At 35.4% G+C, this 22,932-nt stretch overlaps 1 protein-coding gene and 1 pseudogene across 1 annotated transcript; both read left to right on the top strand.

Annotated features, from left to right (window-relative positions):
- Positions 1 to 3,144: 3,144 nt before the first annotated feature.
- Positions 3,145 to 4,023, top strand: LOC105551780 (annotated as a pseudogene).
- A 15,312-nt stretch (positions 4,024 to 19,335) lies between these two features.
- LOC105551738 (olfactory receptor 2G3-like) lies at positions 19,336 to 20,262 on the top strand. Its single transcript, XM_011997116.1, has one exon. It carries the CDS (start codon positions 19,336 to 19,338, stop codon positions 20,260 to 20,262), a length of 927 nt encoding a protein of 308 aa, XP_011852506.1.
- The last annotated feature ends 2,670 nt before the right edge of the window (positions 20,263 to 22,932 follow it).

Here is a 22,932-nt window from a genome sequence, read left to right on the forward strand (position 1 = left end):
AGTTGATGGGTGCTGACGAGTTGATGGGTGCAGCACACCAACATGGCACAAGTATACATATGTAACAAACCTGCACGTTATGCACATGTACCCTAGAACTCAAAGTATAATTAAAAAAAAAAAAGAAAACTTATCTTTAGGGGGAATTGTTTTGCTTTGCTTTGCTTTGCTTTCTGTGTTTCTGAGCAGTAATCAATATACATGAATGGTATATGATCCCCAGGTATTTCATCATTGCTTAACAAATCTCATAATTGCTCTTAAGGGAAAACTAATTGTTTATCATTTACAGCACATCTGTCTCTTTGTTGGACTTTTTTACACATGAGGAGACAAGTGTTTACTCATTAATCAGAGCTATGAGTTAGAAGGGGTGAGAAGCAGGGGCAGCCTCTTTCCTCAAGCATAATTCATGTATTAACTATGAGTTTTTGCTATAATTCACCATTCATCTGTTCCTATTAAGATTAAACATTTTTGTTTACATTCCAAACACTCCTGCCATCTCTACCTACTTTAAGACATACTAGGTTACTGGACTAAAATATATTTCTATTTGTAGCTATTTTCTGCATGAATCTGGACTTTCTCAAAATTTTGCTACTAAAAATGTAGGAATAGATTGGATATGGATGTTGATACGGTTACAATGTTAATAAATCATTCTTAGTTTTACATTTTTGTGTTCGCTCAACAACTTCACTAATCTTTTTTATATAAGTTGGTAGTAAGTAAACATTTTGTGTTCATTAATTCTTTTTATAAGACCAGCATAAACTAGACTTAAAAACATTACAAGGATATTACAAAAAAAGAAAAAATGTTTACCAGTATCTGTCATGAACACAGATGCAAACATCCCTAGTTAAATATTAACAAATCAAAACTATAAAGGAGGTCCATTAAGAGAGGCAATGTGTGTGTGTGTGTGTGTGTGTGTGTGTGTGTGTAAGAATTATTCAAGCATTAATGAATTTTTGTTATAGTAGGATAATTTAATTATATTTAAAATTATTAAATGATATAAATTATAATTTGAATCTAATCTTTATGAAATGTTCCTCCATACCCCAGTTGACATAACCCTTAGACTTTAGGGAACCTGTTTTGTTGCCACAACTGTAGATAAATCATCCAAGATAATAAGTAGTGTTTTTGAAAGACATTTTTAATTTTTTAAAGAATGAACCCTTGACAATGAGGGACATTAATACTAAAATACAAGCAAAATTTTTAGGTATTTTCTTTTTCAGATGATGACTACTACTAAAATAAGTTGACTCTAATTTAGAGGTTAAACAAAGATAATTTCTTTATTGGGAATTTCTTGTAAAAAGATGTTAGTGACCTATTGTGTCTCCAGAACCTTTTTCTTTCCCAATCAGCCTTTTCATGGCCCACTTGAACTCCTTGTTTCTTAGATGGATGGGTTCAAGGTGGGAGTAACAATGGAGTAAAATATATTGAGAAGTTTGCCCTCATCCTGAGATGAACTGTTCCCTGGCTGTATATGTAACAGTCCCATAGAAGATGGATACCACAATGAGATGGGAGAAAGAGGGTATAAGGAATAAAATTAATCATTCTAACTTTTTTAATAAAAAATCTTTTTGGCATGAATGAAATTATGTGACTGTATAAATAACCAGGACATGAGTAAGAGATGGAGTAAGAAAAAGTGATATTGGATATTGGACCAGAAACAAAAAGGAAGTTTTCAAAAATTCTTTTTCAAGCTACAAGTTGGTAACATAGCTCTGAACTATCCTCCATGAATCAAAATTTATCTTCAAGACAAAGTCAAATTTATCTTCAGTCAAAATATGAAAAGGATAATAACTCAACAAAAATGAGAAAGAAATACATTTAAAAACATACTTCAGAAAAACACAGGCCATTTCAATAGCTAAATAAATCACCTTTCAATGTGTCAGTTTTCTTAAAGCACTCAGAGTAAAAATTTAGAACTTCTAAAACCAGGTGACATGCCAATACCTGCATGCTTATCCCCAAAATAAGTAGTAAAAACTTGGAAGGTCAAGTGGAAAAAGAAAGAAGCATTATCTTAAAGATGATTATTGGAACTGATTAAAAATATTTTTCTTTTTGTGATCACAAAAATTGAGCTCCTTGAGTGATTATCTAAGCAGAGAAAGATAAGGGAAAATTACTGTGGTCAATTAACATGAGATCTTTTTAATGATGATTGAAAGCTAGAACTCTTGGTCTTCTTGGTTAATGACTAGCTTTGCTGCTGTCATCTTCAGGTTGCAGATTTGCCTGTGTAAAAATATTCCTGGGACAGGCTGGAGCAAAAGTGTTGTACCTTAAAATAGAGTGCAATGAAAACATCTTTTAATCTCCTTAAATTAATGACAATATTTTGTTAGCATAATCAAAGGAGACTATTAGAGTGAAATTGGTCAATATCAATAAATTGCAACATGTATAATCCAAAAAATCATTCCACTGAGAAGGAAAACCACATTAATATTAAATGAAGCAAAAGGAGTAACTTCCAATCCTATCTGATCAATAAAATCTATTGGAGTTATCAATAAAATGGAATGTTCAAGAGAGGTCCCAGGAATCTCTATATTTGAAAATAACTCAGTGGAATGATGCATAAAATAATTTTAATAAAATGGAGCAAATGTAAAGTTATTGATTCAAATTCTGCATCCTTTAGTGTGCACTGCTGCTATGTTGTTAGAGCAAATTCTTCCAGTAAAGAACTAGTTACATTAAAAGACATTTAATGACATTAAATTGAACAAAGCTCTCTATATACGCTAATGATTGATGTCGATCTCTAGATTTTATCACTCTTTCCATTATAACACACATTTGAGCATTTCATTTGACACTTAAAAACTAATACACCATCTCGCTTGCTATCATAGCTTAAATTTTTACATTATCTAGACTACTAAAAATTGTTTGATAGTAAAACTGTTATCTATATCTTGATTATAATGTCTGATTTGAGTCTGGCACTGAAGTTTCTGAATATACTCACTATGGCTTCTAACATTTTCATCATTATAGCTTCAGAATTTCCCTTAAGAAAAAAACAGAATGATCAATGATAGCCACTTCAGTGGTTTTATATTCCTTGGATTCACAGGGCAGCCTCAGGTAGAGATGATGATCTCTGGGGTTGTCTTTTTCTTCTTCACTGTGGCCTTCATGGGAAATAAGGCCATCATCCTGTTGTCTTTCCCAGATGACCATCTCCAAACCCCCATGTACTTCTTCCTTAGAAATTTGGCCATCTTGGATCTCTGTTATACCACAAATATAGTCCCACAAATGTTGGTCAGTATCTGGGGCAAAGATAAAAAAATTACCTTTGGTGGTTGTGCCTTTCAACTTTTCACTGATGTGGCACTGTACTCAGGTGAATGCATCCTTCTGGCCTTGATGTCATATGATCGACTCAATGCTATCTGCAAGCCTCTGCACTATATGACCATAATGAACCCCCAACTCTGCCAGGGCCTTGTGGTCATCTCCTGGGTAGTTGGTGTGATTAATTGCATCATACTTTCCCCCTGTGCCATGAGTCTTCCTTGATGTAGAAACCACCACCTAGACCACTTTTTTGTGAAATATCTGCAGTGACCAAGGTTGCATGTGTGGACACCACAGCCATGGAGGTAACCACATTTGCCATGTGCCTGATTATAGTTCTTGTTCCTCTTCTTCTTATTCTTGTTTCATATGGTTTCATTGCTGTGGCTGTACTCAAGATCAAGTCTGCAGCAGGAAAAAAAGCATTTTGGGACCTGTTCCTCCCATCTCATTGTGGTATCCATCTTCTAAGGGACAGTTACATACAAGTATATACAACCAGGAAACAGTCCAAATCAGGATGAGGGCAAACTTTTCAGTATATTTTACTCCATTGTGACTCCCAGCTTGAACCCATTAATTTATACGCTAAGGAATAAGGAGTTCAAGGGGGCCATGAAGAGATTAATTGGAAAAGAAAAAGATTGCATGGAAAAAAGAGGACATTGATTCTTCCTCTCAGCAATTTCTAATATGGCAATTGACCTTCCCAATCTAAAATGTAGACAATTTATTTTGTAATCACCTGAGATAAAGGTAATATCCATTAAAAATATAATAAAAATTACAATTAAGCCCAATATATTTATTGAATACTTAATCCATGATGATTGATATAAGTACAAAAACTCATATTTAAAATGAAATTATAAACTAAAGTGCCAACACTAAAAATAACATGCTATGCACTGATATTTTTGGAATTATTCAGAATATAAAAAGAATTTCTACAAATCAGTGAGAAAAAACACAAACAACATGATAGAACAATCGCTTCACAAAAGAGGATATCCACATGGCCAACACATGAAAATGTGCTCAACTTCACCAATCATCAGGGAAAATTATAACAACAAAGAGATATGGTTAAACACAAATACTGCTCCATAATAACATGGTCTATTAATATAAAAAGATATGCAGTTTCTTACGATGTATATGAGAACTTTGGGAGTCTGTTTGGGGGTGGATGTCAAGGAATATGAAATAGAAAGCTTGAATGAACTGAATTTAATGACGTGAGTGCTATCACCCAGAGCACAGGATACAAGCATTGGCTCAAGCTCCTGAAAGTGTTATTGATCTTTTACATTAGCTCACTGAAGCTTGAACTCAGAGATAGCCTATAGTTAACGAGGTTGAAAAGCTAGAATTTCCTTGTAAAATAAGGAATCAGTAGTCCCAGGAAGACAGGGATTTTGGAATCTAATACAGTATGCACATCCGCCCTCTGTGCATAAGACCCTGTGCTATAAGATTGGAGGACATTTTCTTCACTACAGCATTAAGAAATGGATCAGTGAGGAGGGCATCAGTGGTCTTAAAATGCTCTGTGGTATCTGAATTCTTTGGTGCAGAGATGATGGTGAGGAATGAAACAGTGAAATTGGATTATATGGTCTTGAGAAAAAGGATAATTCTGGAAAATTAAATGCCAGGAAGTGACACCATCGCAGACAAAGTGGAAGTAGTTACTACAAGTAAGTCACATTGGCTATGGTTTTTTGACCTAAAGGGCCTGTAGTGATACATAATTTATCAAACGGTACTTAAAAATACAATATTTGGGTAACCTACTGCTGTATTGTGAATGTTTGTCTCCCCCAGAATATGTTAAAACCTGTGTGATGGTGTTAGCAGGTAGGCCCTTTGGGAGGTGATTAAATCATCAGGGCACAGCCTTCTCGAATGGAATTCGTGCCTTTATAGAAGAGGCCTCAGAAAGCTGCTTTGTCTCTTCCACCATGTGAAGACACAGTGAGAAGACACCATCTGTGAACCATAAAGGGGCCTTCAACAGACACCAATCTACCAGAACCTTAATGTCAGACTTCCTAAATTCTAGAACTCTGAGAAGTAAATTTCTTTTGTTTATTAGCTACCCAGTTTATGGTATTTTGTTATAGCAACTCAAATAGACTAAGATACCTACTAAGATGTTAGCTGGAGTATATTAGCAGAAAAAAAATTCTAGCTGTGGAGACAGAAACATAACTTGAAACAATATAATAGGAATTCATAGCTTTTTACCCAGTTTCCATATTAAGCCAGTTTGCAGATCCAGATCTTCTCATCTGAGAGGTAGAATAATCCCTTTAAAAATAGATCTGACAATGAAGCAACATAATATTCAAGCTTTTTCCCTCAAGTCTTGTCTAGAGAGACATTCCAGGCACTCAACTAGCTAATCATCACTGAAGAAGGGGGTTATTAGATACTGTTGCTAGTCCCTGGTGATCTGGTTGCTTTGATGAATTCCTAGTGTCTGAAAATGAAAGACATGGGTTGAGTTTTAGCTAGTTCACTTTCATTCTGAACCATTAATTATTTTATTGTCTATTTCCTTGAAGAGAAAAAACTCTAAAAGTAATTTTGCTCTACGAACTACTATGAAATTTATCTGAAACTTTTTAACTACTTCAAATAGCATTGGGAGAAGTTAAAATCTAAAGTGACAGAATATTTTGGGATAGGAAGAAAGTGAGATCATCCATGCCAGTAATTCCATTCACTTCGTAATGAGATCCCTTGGGCCTTGCCCTTTCCTCTGGTAAATAACTGCTTACGTGAAAATCTGTCTTGCTCCTCCTTTGACTTTAAACCTCAAATACGAGTCTGTTATTCAGAATCCTTGAGAATTTTCCCCAGTTATCCAGGATAGATAGCAAGGGCAAACACAACAACTCATCAATTTCTCAGAAAGTAGGAATGAATTGCCTGAAACAGGGATAACAACAGATAGAAGCACAATCTAACCTCAATGTGTGCTTCCATTTTTCCTTTCTCACACCTTTAGAATATAAAAGCCATAAGGCAAATGAGGCTTCAGAAAAATAGATGTCAAGTTGTATCTTCGTTTTAACTTGGGAGCTGAGGAGAAATGTAGTAAAAATATAGGAAATCAAAGACCTTGAAAGTAATTTATAGTAAATAATTGTCTGCTTTCAAGAATAACCAAACATTTGAGAAAAGAAAACTTCTAATCTTTTTATTTAAACTGATACTTTGTTGTTAGAAGAAAAAATTCATGAGCAAACCATTAGTGAGAAACTGAGTTTAGCAGTAAATAGGTAGTAGTAGAACTTACACAAACTAAGCCACAGAGTGCACCAGTCTAGCAGAGACTCTAATAGGTTTTTTTTTTATTTGACTAAGACAGGGATCCAAAATCAAAATGCATATTTTTCAAAAATCATTTTTTATTTTACTTTTTTAAAGCACATCTATTTTTAACTCACCAAATTGTTTGACATATTATAAGAAAATCATTTGGTATTAATTTTAATTTTGTGATTATAATATTGTGCAGTCAGAAACTGCAGCAACTGGAAAGCTGTAAGTTGTAGAATTAAAGTACCTCAGACAATGGTAGACACTGTATATGATAAAATACACATCATTTAATCACACTAATGCTTTGGGAATTATATAAAAAGATATTTCCTTTACTATGTTGTTTGTCAAACCTAAGTAAGAGAATACAAATAAATTGTTTAATTATTTTCAGATTTTAAATTATTTTGAATAATTCAAATTTTGTTACATATATAGAGAATATGTCTATTATAGTATTAAATGAAAATTAAATATGTAACTCTTCTATCATGAGGCACATCACCCTGCAAAAACCAATAATGTCGCTATAAGGCAAATTTTGCTGCATTATATCATACAAATGAAATGCAATATATTCAATGCTCTGCCACTTTTAATTACGAATATATCTTGACCCTGTTTCTATATGAGTATATGCAAACTTGTGCAATTATGTTAAATGTATATAATATTCCGTTCACTAACTCCTTCTTGATGATCATGTGTGCTGTTTCCAACTTTTTACATTAAAATAATGTTTTGCAAATATTTTAGGATACATGCAGAATAAATTCCTAGAAGTGAAATTAATGAAAGTTAGTTCAAAATATTATTATGTACATTTTTATTGTGAAAGATAACAGCAAATTGTCTTCCAAAAAGAATTTATACTTCTCCATACAGATTATGAAACTGACCATTTTCTAAACATTTGCAACATTGCTGGTTCTTAACAATCACTTAAATATAAGCCATTTCAGGAAGAAAAGATGCCTCAACTTTTTGATTTCAACATACTAATTAGAATAGGATTGAAATTATTTTCACGTGTTTATTTCTTTTTTTCCAAAATGTCTTTTAGGATATTTTTCCATTTTTGTAGAAACTTTTTTAATTTGGGGGAAATAAAAAGTCAAAAAGCTATTTTTATTAAGAAAAGGAATATTTTTCTACTATGTGTATTAATGGTTTCATTTGGGTCCTATCGAACCACATGGTTTATCCATCACTGAATTTTCTATTAAAATTTATGATATGTCCTTTTTCTCAAATTTTGTTTTGATAATATCTGAAAAATAATAACTTGTTCACATTCTGATTTATAAATACTTTTAATCAGTTGTGATTTTTAAAGAAATGTTCATAAATTATAATGGCACTTCCATAATGGTGGTGTGGCTCATTGCCCTGTAAAACAACCATGACTGATAGAATTTTTTCAATTCCAAGTCTCTGAAAATTGTCTTAAGAGAAAACAACAAATGAAGTAATACTTATTCAAGATAATCTATTAAATCTCAGTAAGAAGAGCAAGAGTCTAAGGCACTTGAGCCACAGCCTGCTTTCCTACCCAGTTCAGTGTGATGGAAGCTCCACTCTGGACAGGTGTGGCCAAGAAGAAAAGGATCCCTTTCCCCTCAGCTCCCAGTCATGGAATATAGTATCTCACTGGGAGGGGCAGAATGCCAGCATTTCTTATCACTTTCACTTCTGAGTTATCAAGGCTACATTCCCAGAGATCTAAATAAAAGACTGGGGCTACCTTCCTGCACTCCACATATAAGGTGGATACCCTACGCCAAGCATGTTAAGCCAAGAATACTGGAACTGTTATCGCCCTTGCCCTAGCTCACTTGTAAACAGAGGTCCAACACTGGGAGAGGCAAGCAAAGAAAAGTAAAAGCTACCACTTTTGGCTAGAGCACTGGCCTTGGAAAAGTGGCATAGAAGATTTTGTCTAGGGACAGGGGAAGAACAGAGCATTCAATAACTGCAGAAAAGGCTTTTGATAAAATTCAACTTTTCTTGATTCTAAAAACACTCAATAAACTAGGTATTGATGGAACATATCTAAAAATAGTAAGAGGTATTTATGACAAACTCATAGCTAATATCATACTGAATGGGCAAAAGCTGGAAACATTCCCTTTGAAAACCGGCACGAGACAAGGATGCCCTCTCTCACAACTCCTATTCAACATAGTATTGGAAGTTCTGGCCAGGGCAATCAGGCAAGAAAAAGAAATAAAGCATATTCAATTAGGAAGAGAGGAAGTCAAATTGTATCTGTTTGCAGATGACATGATTGTATATGATTGTATATTTAGAAAACCCCGTCACCTCAGCCCAAAATCTCCTTAAGCTGATAAGCAACTTCAGCAAGGTCTCAGGATACATAATCAACATGCAAAAATCACAGGCATTTTCTATACTCCAAAAATAGACAAACACAAAGCCAAATCATGAATGAACTCCCATTCACAATTGTTACAAAGAGAATAAAATACCTAGGAATACAACTTACAAGGGATGTGAAGGACTTCTCCTCAAGCGCAACTACAAACCACTTCTCAAGGAAATAACAGAGGACACAAACAAATGGACAAACATTCCATGATTATGGATAGAAAGAATCAATATAGTGAAAAGGGCGATACTGCCCAAAGTAATTTATAGATTCAATGCTCTCCCCATCAAGCTACCATTGACTTTCTTCACAGAATTAGAAAAACCTACTTTAAATTTCATATGGAATGAAAAAAGAGCCTGTATAGCCAGGACAATCCTAAGCAAAAAGAACAAAGCTGGAGGCATCACACTACCTGACTTCAAACTATACTGCAAGGGTACAGTAGCCAAAACAGCATGGTACTGGTACCAAAACAGATATATAGACCAATGGAACAAAACAGAGGCCTCAAAAATAATGCCACACATCTACTACCATTTGATCTTTGACAAACCTAACAAAAAACAAGCAATGGGGAAAGGATCCCCTGTTTAATAAATGGTATTGAAAAAACTGGCTGCCCACATGCAAAAAACTGAAACTGGACCCCTTCCTTACACCTTATACAAAAACTAACTCAAAATGAATTAAAGGCTTAAATGTAAGGCCTAAAAACATAAAAACCCTAGAGGAAAACCTAGGCAATACCATCAGGATGGGCAAAGACTTCATGACTAAAACACCAAAAGCAATGGCAACAAAAGCCAAAATAGACAAATGGGATCTAATTAAAGTAAAGAGCTTCTGCACAGCAAAAGAAACTATCAACAGAGTGAAAAGGTAACCTACAGAATGGGAGAAAATTTTTGCAATCTATCCATCTGACAAAGGGCCAACATCCAGAATCTACAAGGAACTTAAACAAATTTACAACAACAACAAAAAAAAACCATCAAAAAGTAGGTGAAGGATATGAACAGACACTTCTCAGAAGAAGACATATATGTGGCCAACAAACATGAAAAAAAGCTCATCATCACTGGTCATTAGAGAAATGCAAATCAAAACCACAATGAGATACCATCTCATGCCAGTTAGAATGGCGATCATTAAACAGTTAGGAAACTACAGATACTGGAGAGGATATGGAGAAATAGGAACACTTTTACACTGTTTTGGGGGGTGAAAATTAGTTCGACCATTGTAGAAGACAGTGTGGCAATTCCTCAAGGATCTAGAACTAGAAATACCATTTGACCCAGCCATCCCATTACTGGGTATATACCCAAAGGATTATAAATCATTCTGCTATAAAGACACATGTACACGTATGTTTATTGCAGCACTGTTTACAATAGCAAGGACTTGGAATTAACCTAAATGTCCATCAATGATAGACTGGATAAAGAAAATGTGGCGTATATACCCCATGGAATACTATGCAGCCATAATAAAGGATGAGTTCATGTCCTTTGGAGGGACATGGATGAAGCTGGAAATCATCATTTTCAGCAAACTAACACAGGAACAGAAAACCAAACACTGCATGTCCTCACTCATAACTGGGAGTTGAAAAATGAGAACATATGGACACAGGGAGGGGAACATCACACACTGGGGTCTTTTGGGGGGGGAACCAGGGAAGGGATAGCATTAGGAGAAATACCTAATGTAGATGATGGGTTGATGGGTGCATCAATCACCATGGCACGTGTATACCTATGTAACAAACCTCCACGTCTACACATGTATCTCAGAACTTTATATATATATATATATAAAGGAATTGTTCCTATCCAGAATAATCAGGCAAGCGAAAGAAAAAAATGGCATGTAAATAGGAAGAAAGAAAGTCAAACTATCTCTGTTTGCAGACCACATGATACTAAATCTAGAAAACCCACTGCCTCAGCCTAAAAGCTCCTTCAGCTGATAAACAACTTCAGCAACGTTTCAGAATACAAATCCATATCCAAAAATCACTAGCATTACTATACAGCAACAGCCAAGCCAAGAGCCAACTTAGAACAGCAATCCCTTTCTAATTTAGGAATTACAATTGCCACAAAAAGGATAGAATACTTAGGGATACAGCTAACCAGGTAGGTGAAAGATCTCCACAATGAGAATTACAAAACACTGCTTAAAGAAATCAGAGAAGACACAAACAAATGGAATAACATCCCATGCTTGTGGATAGGAAGAATCAATATTATTAAAATGGCCATACTACCCAAAGCAATTTACATATTCAATGCTATTCCTATCAAAATACCAACGACATTCTTTGCAGAACTATGAAAATCTATTTTAAATTTCATATGGAACCAAATAGAGCCCGAATAGCCAAGGCAATCCAAAGCAAAAAGAACTAAGCTAGAGGTATCACCCAACTTTAAACTACACTACAGGACTACAGTAACCAAACAGTATTGTACTGGCATGAAAACAGGCACATAGACCAATGGAACAGAATAGAGAGACTAGAAATAAGAACGCACACCTATGACCAGTTGATCTTCAACAAAGCTGACAAAAACAAAGGGGAAAAGACTCTCTATTCCATCAAACATGCTGGGATAACTAGCTAATATCCAGCTTCTATAAGGACCTTAAACAAATTTACGAGAGAAAAACAACCCCATCAAAAAGTGGGTGAAGGACATGAACAGACACTTTTCCAGAGAACACATACATGTGGCCAATAAGCATACGAAAAAAAAAAGCTCAATATCACTGGTCATCAGAGAAATGCAAATTAAATTCAGAATGGCCAATAAGCATATGAAAAAAAAAAAAAAAAGCTCAATATCACTGGTCATCAGAGAAATGCAAATCAAATCCAGAATGAGATACCATCTCACACCAGTCAGAATGGCTATTATTAAAATGTCAAAAAATAACAGATGCTGGCAAGGTTGCAGACAAAAGGGAATACTTATACACTGTTGATGGGAGTATAAATTAGTTAAGCCAGTGTGGAAAACAGTATGGCTATTCCTCAAACAGCTAAAAGCAAAACTACCATTCAATCCAGCAATCCCATTACTGGGTATATACCCAGAAGAATAGAAATCATTTTACCATAAAGACACATTTGGCCAGGTGCGGCGGCTCACAGCTATAATCCAGGCACTTTGAGACCAGCCTGGGCAACATGACCAAACCGCATTCCTACCAAAAATACAAAAATTGGCCGAGTGTGGTGCTGCGTGCCTGTGGTCCCAGCTACCAGGGAAGCTGAGACGGGAGGATCACCTGAGACTGGGGAGGTCAAGGCTGCAGTGAGCCATGACTGTGCCACCCACTGCACTGCAGCCTAGGTGAGAGAGTAGCATCCTGTTTCAAAAAAAAAAAAAAGGATATAGCACATGTGCAGGTAAATGTTCATTGCAACACTATTCAGAAAAGCAAGACATGGAATTGACCTAAATGCCCATCAACAACAAATTAGATAAAGAAAATGTGGTATACACAGCCATAAAAAAAGAACAAGATCATGTATTCTATGGGAGCATGGATCTAGAGGCCATTATCCTTAATTAACTAATGCAGGAACAGATAAACAAATACCACATGTTCTCACTTATAAGTGAGAACTAAATGACAAGAACTCATAAACACAAAGAAGGAAACAACAGAAACAGATTTTCTTGAGGGTGGAAGGTGGGAGAGGGGGAGGAGGGGAAAAAGATAACTACTGGATACTGAGCATAATACATGGGTGATGAAATAATTTGTACAACAAACCCCTGTGACACAGTTTACCTTCTGTAACAAATCTTCACACGTACCCCTGAACCTAAAATAACGTTTTTATTTAAAAAAAAAAAAAAAAAAAGTTGAAGTCAGCAGAAATGCTTGGGTTTAAGATAAAGGGAGTTGTGGAAGCCAAGGTTCTTGTTATGTAAATGAAGTCTCCAGGTATCAGGCTTCAGAGAGAATAAGTGGTAAATGTCTTTTATGAGATCATAAAAAGTGCCAGACTATTAGTTAAATCTCTCCTGAATCTGGAAAAGATGTGGAAAGGGTAGGGAATTCTATACAGAATGTAGATTTTCCCCACAAGCAACAATAATATAGGTGTTATAAAGAAATTATTTAGGCAGATAGTGAGGGTAAGGAAATCCTTCCTGGGTAAGGTTTTCCTTTTAATAAAAAGCAGCCCCAAAAACAGTTTTTCTAACAAAGAGCAGCTGTATAGAACCTAGCTGCAGACATAGACAAGCAAGCGGGAAGTTTGCATTGGTGAATGCTGGCAGTTGTGCTAACAGAAAAAGGCTACCTAGGATTAAGCATGATCAAAATGGTGGCTCCATCTTCTCTTCTCTTTGTCAACCACGTGTAGAATAAGGAGGAGACAAGATGGTGCTGGCCAAGTGGAAAGCCCATTTACATAAGATTAAGGTGGGTCAACCAGCCTTCCCTGTGGGCTATGTAAATATCACACCTGATAGAACCAATCTGTGGGCCCTATGTAAATCAGACACCAGCTCCACCTCAAGCTTGCCTATAAAATATGCTATAGTCTGCCACAAGCCAGTTTTTCCCCTTTCCAAAGCCTCTTTCTCATGAGACAGAGAGAGAAAGAGCTGCTTGCCTCTCTCCTTTCTTCTGCCTGTTAAACTCTCTGATCCTTAACTCACCCACATGTGTCCGTGTCTTTAATCTTCTTAGTGCAAGACAATGAACCCTGGGTATTTACCCCATACAACAATGCCACTTCAACAGCTTTGCAAAGGCATTCCAAAATGTGTCAAAGAAATCTATTTTGGGGTAAAATACTTTGATTTCTTTCAGGACCTGCTATCTATCATGTGATGCTATACTAGAGTCAGGTTGCAATTTGGTATGTTATTGCTATAAAGAGTCTATTTTGTCAGTCTTAAGATCTCTGTTTTAAAGTTAATAATGCTGGCAAGTTGTGCCTGAATTCCAAAGGGAGGAGAGTATGTCCCTGCAAAACTGCTTCTTGTGGGGGAAATTTACATTCTGTAGAGAATTGCCTTTCCTTTCCAGGTCTTTTTCTGATCCTGAAGAGTTTAGCTGAGAGTCCAGTACCTTTTAAAGGTCTGAATACAATACACTTCCCACCTATTGCTTGTAAAGGTGACCACCTATGAGACTTCATCTACATAATAAGAACCTTGTTCTCCGTAATCCCTTATTTTAATCCAGACACTCCTTTCTATTGATTCTAGGTATTTAAATAGTAATAACTTTTTCAACCATTGCCAGTAAGAAAATCTTTGAATCTACCTTTGACCTGGAAGGCCCCACTTTGAGTTGTTCCACCTTTCCTGACTGAACCAACATAGACCCCACATGTACTGATTGATTTTTTTATGTGCTCCTAAAATGTGTAAAACCAAGTTGTAACTCAATCACCTTCAGCACTTATTCTCAGGATGTCTTGAGCCTGCGCCTCAGGCCCTTGATTACTCACATCTGGCTCAGAATAAAACCCTTTAAATATTTTATGGAGTTTGACTCTTTTTTGTTGACAATTTTTTCTTCAAGAGTGTCTCAGAATTAATGGTACTTGGTATTCTATATACATTTTAGAATAATCTTAGAAAATTTTACAAATAGTCTTTGAATTTTGATTGGGTTAGCATTGAATATAGAGATCAAAGATATAATTAATATCCATACAATTTTGAATCATCTATGAATAGTTGTAATCACTTTGAATTTTCTACAGACATAATCATATATATAATAATGAAATTTTATTTCTTCTACTCCAATCTTGCCTGTTCCTTGTCTTATCCTATTATACTGGCTAAAGTCTCTAGAACAAAGTATTTTGAATGGAAATGGAAATAGAAGGTGCCCTTGTCTTTTCCTCAATTTCAAAGAGAAAATGTTCAACATATTCATAATGCTTGCTGAAAGGGCTTTCAGATCCTGTTTAACAGATTAGGATCTATCATTCTATTCATAGCTTACTAAGTCATTTTTATTATTTTTGTGTATTTTGAGATTTATCAAATACTTGATTTTTTATCTGGTAATATGATTATAAAATGTTGTTTCTTTATTGTGTTATTTTGTGTTATTGTTATTTACAAGAATAAATTTACTTTCAGCAGTGTGTAGAATAATTTAAATAATTGAATTAATTTGTAATATTTTCAAATCTATGTTAATTCGTGGGACTACTATGCAATTTTAAGATGTTTTGTTGCCAGAGTTATACTTGACAACAAGTATTTTGTTAACCTCTGGTATATACAAAGATTTCCTACAAATCAATTTGGAAAAAGGCGAGGACTTGAATGGATATTACACATAAGATTTCTCAATGACTATAAATATAAGAAAAACTGGTCAACTTCATTAGTTAGTAGGTGAGTACAAATTAAAATCATAATGATATATTTATGATATACTACCAGAATGACTAAAATTAAAAGGGCAGAAAACACTGTTAGCATAGATTTGGAGCAACTGTAATTCTCACCATACTGTGGAGTTTAAGTTTGTGCAACCAACTTCCAGAATTAGTGGTATCTACCAAAGCTGAATATATGCATACCTCAAACCTAAGTAATTTCTACACAGTATAGTCCCTGACAAAATGCTTACATTTCTTACCAAATACATGTACTGAAATGATTGCAGCAGCAATATTCACAAAAGACAAAAATCATAAGCACCCAAATGTCTAGCCTATCGGTACTACAAAGGATTAAAAAGTTGTGGCATATTTAGTCAATGAAATACAATGCAGTAAAAATACAGTGCTGTATTAGTACATGCAACCACATAAATGAATCTCACAAAGATAACATTGAATAAATATTAGCAAAAACAAAAGAAATAATGCTGTATGATTTTATTTATATATAGTTCAAAAAATCATAATAATGGTTACAAGGGACAGGTATAAGTAGTATATGGAAATGAAATTGAGAATCATTCTGGAATGTTTCTTACGTTCTTTCCTTGATCAAGATGTGTTCACTTTGTAATAATTGATTAAGCTGCACCTTCATGAACTATTTTATATAGACTATTTTTTAAAATGAAAGCTTTCATAAAAATCTAGATTCTATTGAAGATTCAAAATACTTTGCAATCATGGGGCTCAATGCGTAGAAAATTGATCAACTGGAGCTCAGCAGTTGTTTTTTCTTCAGATGTGGCATGTGCAGCAAAATGTGCACCACTCTTTTATTACTGCATATAGACCTTAGCTAAATGTTTGTTCACATTCATCATTGCATTTCTGCAATTGTTTTTCTTATACCTGATCCACTCAGTCATTCATATCACCTGCTCATACTTGAATATGCATGAGATTTTTCTTGGACCCTAAAATATTTATAGAATTTGCCTTAGACAAATAGAGGTTCACTTCCTCTATTGAGACCTGAAAAAAAAATCATAAAGGAAGCATATGAATGTGTATACATTTATAGGTGACAGACAGGAAGTTAATGGAATTTCCCCCTGGGCCCTCTGTTTTGTCTTGGAAGTCCAAGCTGTGGGACACTGGATTGGAGGATTTAAGAATTTGTTGAAAATTTGCTATTGTGATGCAAGAGACAAACAACAAGATACACACAGAATGACTTCTTGGCAGAAGAGAGCCCATTTGAAGTTGAGAAAGACCAGAGGTGTTTAAGGGCACCATTCAAAACATTTATATATCTATCTCCAGCAACAGTCAAGTGCCTATGAAATATGAAGGAAAAGGCCCTGTTGGAAGGCTCCAGACCTGCCATTTTTGTCTCAGTAGAGGTGAGATAAAGGCAAGGTGCCCCAAAATTTAAAATTATTAAGAAGAGAATGTAAAGTTATGAGTCAACATGATAAATTAATTATATGTACTTGCATATATAAAATACTAGATTTTTGATAGAAACTTAACAGCAGAAATGAGAAAATTAAATGTTGGGAGGCTATGAGGGCAGAAGTTAAATATCTTTGCAGTTTTGCCCAGATTTAAACAATATTGAAAGATCAGAAAGTCAAAAGTATTTCTTTCAGAATAATCTCCTGGGACAGTTCATCTTTGGATACCACAGAGCCTGATATTAATTGCCACGTTGGGACAACTGTGTCCCTGGCACCTTTTTGGATTCAGTGTCTTGTGTCCTTGCCAGTGTCTCCTGATTTGCTGATCTTCAGCGATCTCGAATCTCAAATAACAGCCCCGACAACCAATACATGAGCCTTAGACACTGATTTGTCACTTGAAGGTAATAATGGTTTGAACTCTGTGGCTTAAACTTCCTTTTTGTATTAAAATATGATTATTAGTGTGAAAAAAAATGTGGGAAACTTTCTTGTAACATATTTACTTCTTTTTATGCTTTGATTTTATTTCTATACCATGCCCATGATTCTTAACTTTTAATGGCGAACTGGTTTAAAGTGATGTTCATCTGGGTGAGGGGAGGTGATATAGTGCACATGTTAAATTTTGCGTCATGGTAAAATAAAATTCTTCTACAGGCCTGAAACAAACATATTCTTACAAATAAGGAGTTGGTTCATGACTGTGAATTGATCTCTCATCGCATTTCTTCGGAGGTATTGTGTGTGAGTGTGTGTTAAAAACACAGGAAAAATCTCCTTTGATCGGGATGGGTAAATTGGCAATGAGCAGGCTGCATTAAAGAGATTAGAACAAGAGTGACATGTGTCTGGCTTTATCTCATTCCTTTGATGGAAGTAAAATGAGTACAATTTAGTGTAGCTAAATGGCTGGGAATTAATATAAACGAGAGGATCAGAAGACTTATGCATGTATGTATGTCTTTATGGGTATGCGTGTGTATAACTGTGAGTGAATTTATTAGAACTATATATATTTAGCGTATGTTATATTGAATATATCACATACAGCATATATATAACCTGGTTTGTTCCTTAGGGGTCCTTTCATGTTCTTTTTTTACTATTGTGCTCTCCTCACCCTATTTTGAGGGATCACTCAGTGTCTTCATCCTCTTACGGGGTACCCAGATGCCTCCTCTGACTTTTCCTGTGACTTCATTTCATTTCCACTGAGTTCTGCTAAGTACAATTTTTACGTAAGTGAAATAAATATTTAAAAAATCAGTGAAAATTACCTTATGTATTTTACTTTCATGATTAATTTTAAGAACAAATATTAATGCAATTTCAGGATCTACAATTATTATAGGGGAAGAATTTTAGGTTGGAGTAAGAATTTTTGCTGATGCCATGTGGAAAGTGCCTATTTGTCCTAACTATGAGGTAAAGTCAGGAACTTTGGGTGTATACTTTGTATCAGTGAATATATTTTAAACTTCTGCATTTATAACTGTTTGGACTTTTAAAAAGCTGATTAAAAATTTTGATCTTTTAGTCTTCTAGAAGATAAACATTCTATGTTGGTTTGATGCCCATGGAGGCAGATTCTTTTGTCTTACTAAAGAGGCCTCCTTACCCTGATCACCACTCTTTCCATACAGAATCAACCACCTCTTCATTCAATACACAAGACCGGGAGCTGACTCCCTTCCCTAACACCACACACCAAAGAAGAGAAGGAGGGTTGCTGTGAATAAACTGCATGAGCTTACATCATCAATATGCTGGTGGACTAAATGAGTCAACTGATCCCTAAAGAAAATATGTCATTGAAAGTATGTGTCCATATAATCAAACATTAAGTTATGAATGTTAATATTATTACTCTCAATAGCCAAATGTTTGCCATTTTAAAGGAAAAATAACATCTATAATCTCCAGAAGCTAGCTACCATTCATATAAAGAAAAACCTTTAAAAAATGCCCAACTCAAAATTTACAGTTGAAGAATGGAAATGCTATTTATTTTAATTACTTGCATATATTAACCATTACTGAGTTTTTTCACTGAATTTGAACTATTTGTCCTAAGTTATAAATTGATTGAATGTACTTTATTCCTTTGACATTTTCTTTCTTTCCCTTTTTTTTCGGTGATACATTTTATCTCAGCTTCTAATAGTTATCTGTCAGGAAAACACTGCTTCCACAATAGGCTTCATGTGTCTCTCTGTATTACATATTTTCTTTAAGGTCTTCCTTTGTGGTTTCTATACCAAAATTTATTCCATGAGTCACTGCAACATCTCTGAGTCAGTGTTTTGATTAAATGTTTATTAAAGGTTGATATTGTGCCCAATGGCCAACACATTATCCTCCCTGAATTCTTGTAATGTCTTGCTCCTATTCTGAACAGGGTGATGGGCATGAACAACAGCAGTGTCAAGGGAGACATCATCCTGGTGGGCTTCTCTGATCAGCCCCACCTGGAAAAGATACTCTTTGTGGCTGTTTTGATATCCTATCTCCTTACCCTTGTGGGAAATACAGTAATTATTCTGATCTGCTCTGTAGACCCTAAACTCAAGACACCCATGTACTTTTTTCTTACTCACCTCTCCTTAGTTGATATCTGTTTTACCACCAGTATTGTCCCTCAGCTGCTGTGGAACCTAAAAGGACCTGCCAAAACAATCACATTCCTGGGTTGTGTCATCCAGCTCTACATCTCCCTGGCAATGGGCTCCACTGAGTGCGTCCTCCTGGCTGTAATGGCTTTTGATCGCTATGCTGCAGTTTGCAAACCTCTCCACTATACAGCTGTAATGAACCCTCGGCTGTGCCAGGCTCTGGCAGGGGTTGCGTGGCTGAGTGGAGTGGGAAACACTCTCATCCAGGGAACTGTCACCCTCCGGCTGCCTCGCTGTGGACACCAGTTGCTCCATCATTTCGTCTGTGAGGTACCCTCCATGATTAAGCTTGCATGTGTGGACATCCATGACAATGAGGTTCAGCTCTTTGTTGCTTCATTGGTCTTACTCCTCTTGCCCTTAATGTTAATATTGCTGTCCTATGGACATATTGCCAAGGTGGTCACAAGGATCAAGCCAGTCCAGGCCTGGTGCAAAGCCCTAGGGACATGTGGATCCCACTTGATAGTAGTGTCCCTCTTCTATGGGACCATCACAGCTGTCTACATCCAGCCCAACAGTTCTTATGCCCATGCTCATGGGAAGTTCATCTCCCTCTTCTATACAGTTGTGACCCCGACCCTCAATCCCCTCATCTATACACTGAGGAATAATGATGTGAAAGGAGCACTGCGAAGATTATTTCACAGAGACTTCACATAAAAAATGAAACAGAGTACACAGCGCTCAACTTTTTTCACAAAGAAACTTTAAAGGTCATCTTGTATAATTCTTCACTCAAGAATTTTAGCAGTCTATAAAGGAAGAGATGTAATCTTCTCCATCTGCATTACTGTATTTCACTTGGCCTCAGAACTGTCTATCCTCTCCAATCTTTTTCCAGATTTCTTTTGAGCCCATGTAAGGCAATATTCCCCCATACCTTTTAAATCTCCATGAGTCACATCATTTCTGTTTCTCGCTCTCCCTCCCTGTGCTTTTCTTTAGCCTTCCTTCCTTTCTTGCGCCTTCCTTCCTTTCTTGCTTTTTTCCTTCCCTTCCTTCCTTTTCCACCTTTTATTTCTTCTTTACTTCTCATTTGTGTGATATGTTTTACAGCCATTTTCCCGGCGCTTCTACATTATATCCTTTCCCATGAATATTCTAACAATTCCTGAAAACAACTAGCTCTAATATGTGTTTCTCATTTATCACAATAAAAAGCTTGCATTTGCTTTGTGGGGAATAGTGGAGAGATTAGACTAGAGAATTCGGATTTTAACTCTACAACTTCCTTTTTGAGTTTGTGTAAATTTCACTGGATTTTTGGACCTAAGTTTACTTCAGAGTTAAAAAAAAAAAAAGAGCTTGACTATTATGTTGATTAAGCTATAAAAATATAAATAAAGCACCTGGTAATACATGATCAATAAAAATCAATTAACATATGTGTGATCTACTTTTTTAGTCATAGTTTTCTTCATATTTTGATCTCTTATATGCTTATTACTTTCAATTGTATCCAATAAAAATTCTTACGTAGTCTATATTTATCCACTTGTGTTTCTATACAAATGGAAAAACAAATATCTGAAAATATAAGAAAAATAAGTCAATCCGTGTTTTGTCTTTATAATATGTGAAGAACATGATTTATTTTCTCTACTAAGTTATAGAAGTGTGACACGCTTGCTTTTAATGGTGATAGCAGAGTTGAAGGTGTCATTTCCAGAAGTACAGATACTTTAGTGTGGCAGTAAAAAATATTATTTGAACTTGGAGACACCAGAGTCTATATCCTATCTCCACCATTTATTTATCAGCTGAATAAGTGTGGGTAAATGATTTAATAACTCTGAACCTCAGTTTCTAAAATGAGAACATTTCTAAAATGAGGACAACCTCAAAAATTCAGTGTACTTTAGTAGATAATTAGAAGGCAGACAGTAAGGACTCAGTAAATGTCAGTTATGATTAATAAACTGTTGATTTTCTCAGTAATAATAATATCAGATTGAGTAGCCTTAAAGGCAAATATACAGATCTTTTCCAGTCATATATTGTATGGAGAGTCACTAGTCATTAATACTCAACTAAGTTTGCTTGCAATAATCAAGCAGGTTCTGCTTTTGACATGTGACCAATATGTTTTTAGCTGTTTTATGAAAACATGCACTTTTGCATAGATAAGCCAATAATAACAAGTCTACTATTATGTAATGATTTTGACTCAACTGTGATCTAATGATTGTCACTCAATTATAGTATATGATTCTTGCTTTGATTTCTGTGGTTCCCCATTCCCAGAGTATAGGGGAAAATGTATTCCTCATATTCACGTAAAACTCAATTGCTCAACAAATATTCTTATGCAAGCATTATGCAGCACACCCCATGTTTAGTCATCTAGTTTACCTTCCAGCCTATAAGCTGGATTCATCTATGATAGTCCTGATTGGCAACGTTCTCTTGAAAGCTGTGCTAGCATGAGCTGTTACTCACCTGTACAATTATTCATTTTAGTGTTTGTTCTTATGTTTAATATTACCACAGGTAATCTCTCTCCCTCTATTATTCTGTTACACTTTTTAAATTTTACAACATACTTGGCCGGGCGAGGTGGTTCATGCCTGTAATCCTAGCACTTTGGGAGGCCGAGGCAGGCAAATTATCTGAGGTCAAGAGTTCAAAACCAGCCTGGCCAACATGATGAAACTTCGTCTCTACTAAAAATACAAAAAATATCCAGGTTCAGTGGCACACACCTGTAATCCCAGTTACCTGGGAGGCTGAGGCAGGAGAATTGCTTGAACCCAACCTCCGAAGGAGTTGGAGGTTGCAGTGAGCCAAGATCATGCCACTGCACTCCAGTCTGGGCTACAGAGTGAGACTGTCTCAAAAACAAACAAACAAACAAACAAACAAACAGTATACTTGCTAAATTACATCGAAATTCAATCAATAATAAGTTTATATGACATAAAGTGAACTGTGATCTCCGCCCTTTAAGAACCGCCCTTTAAATAGAAATGTGCACTAAGAACTGATGTCAACTCATAGATCAACATATCAGTGTATTCATGATTCATTCAATCAGTAATAGTTTATATAGGTTTATCATCGTGAGTGATTAGAAGATGCTAGCACTGTCAACAAATAATATATAATATTCCTCTAGAGGGTATATCATGACTTATAAAAGAATTAAAAAGCAATTTAAGGTTTTACTAGATGCAAAATAAAACAAGAAGGCAAACATATTGAATGTCTATGTGTTTGAGAAATTCACAGTAAAGAATAGATGGGCTACCAACTACAGAATATTATTTTGAAGGAAGAAATAAAACTATAAACATATGTGGAGTAAAGAAAACTACATTCCAGATGAAAACA

This window comes from Mandrillus leucophaeus, unplaced genomic scaffold (assembly GCF_000951045.1).
Source record: "Mandrillus leucophaeus isolate KB7577 unplaced genomic scaffold, Mleu.le_1.0 Scaffold1140, whole genome shotgun sequence".
NCBI lineage: Eukaryota > Metazoa > Chordata > Mammalia > Primates > Cercopithecidae > Mandrillus > Mandrillus leucophaeus.

Bases quoted from the DNA above. Each gene is read 5' to 3' on its own strand.
- LOC105551738 (XM_011997116.1), top strand. From the start codon at position 19,336: ATGAACAACAGCAGTGTCAAGGGAGACATCATCCTGGTGGGCTTCTCT.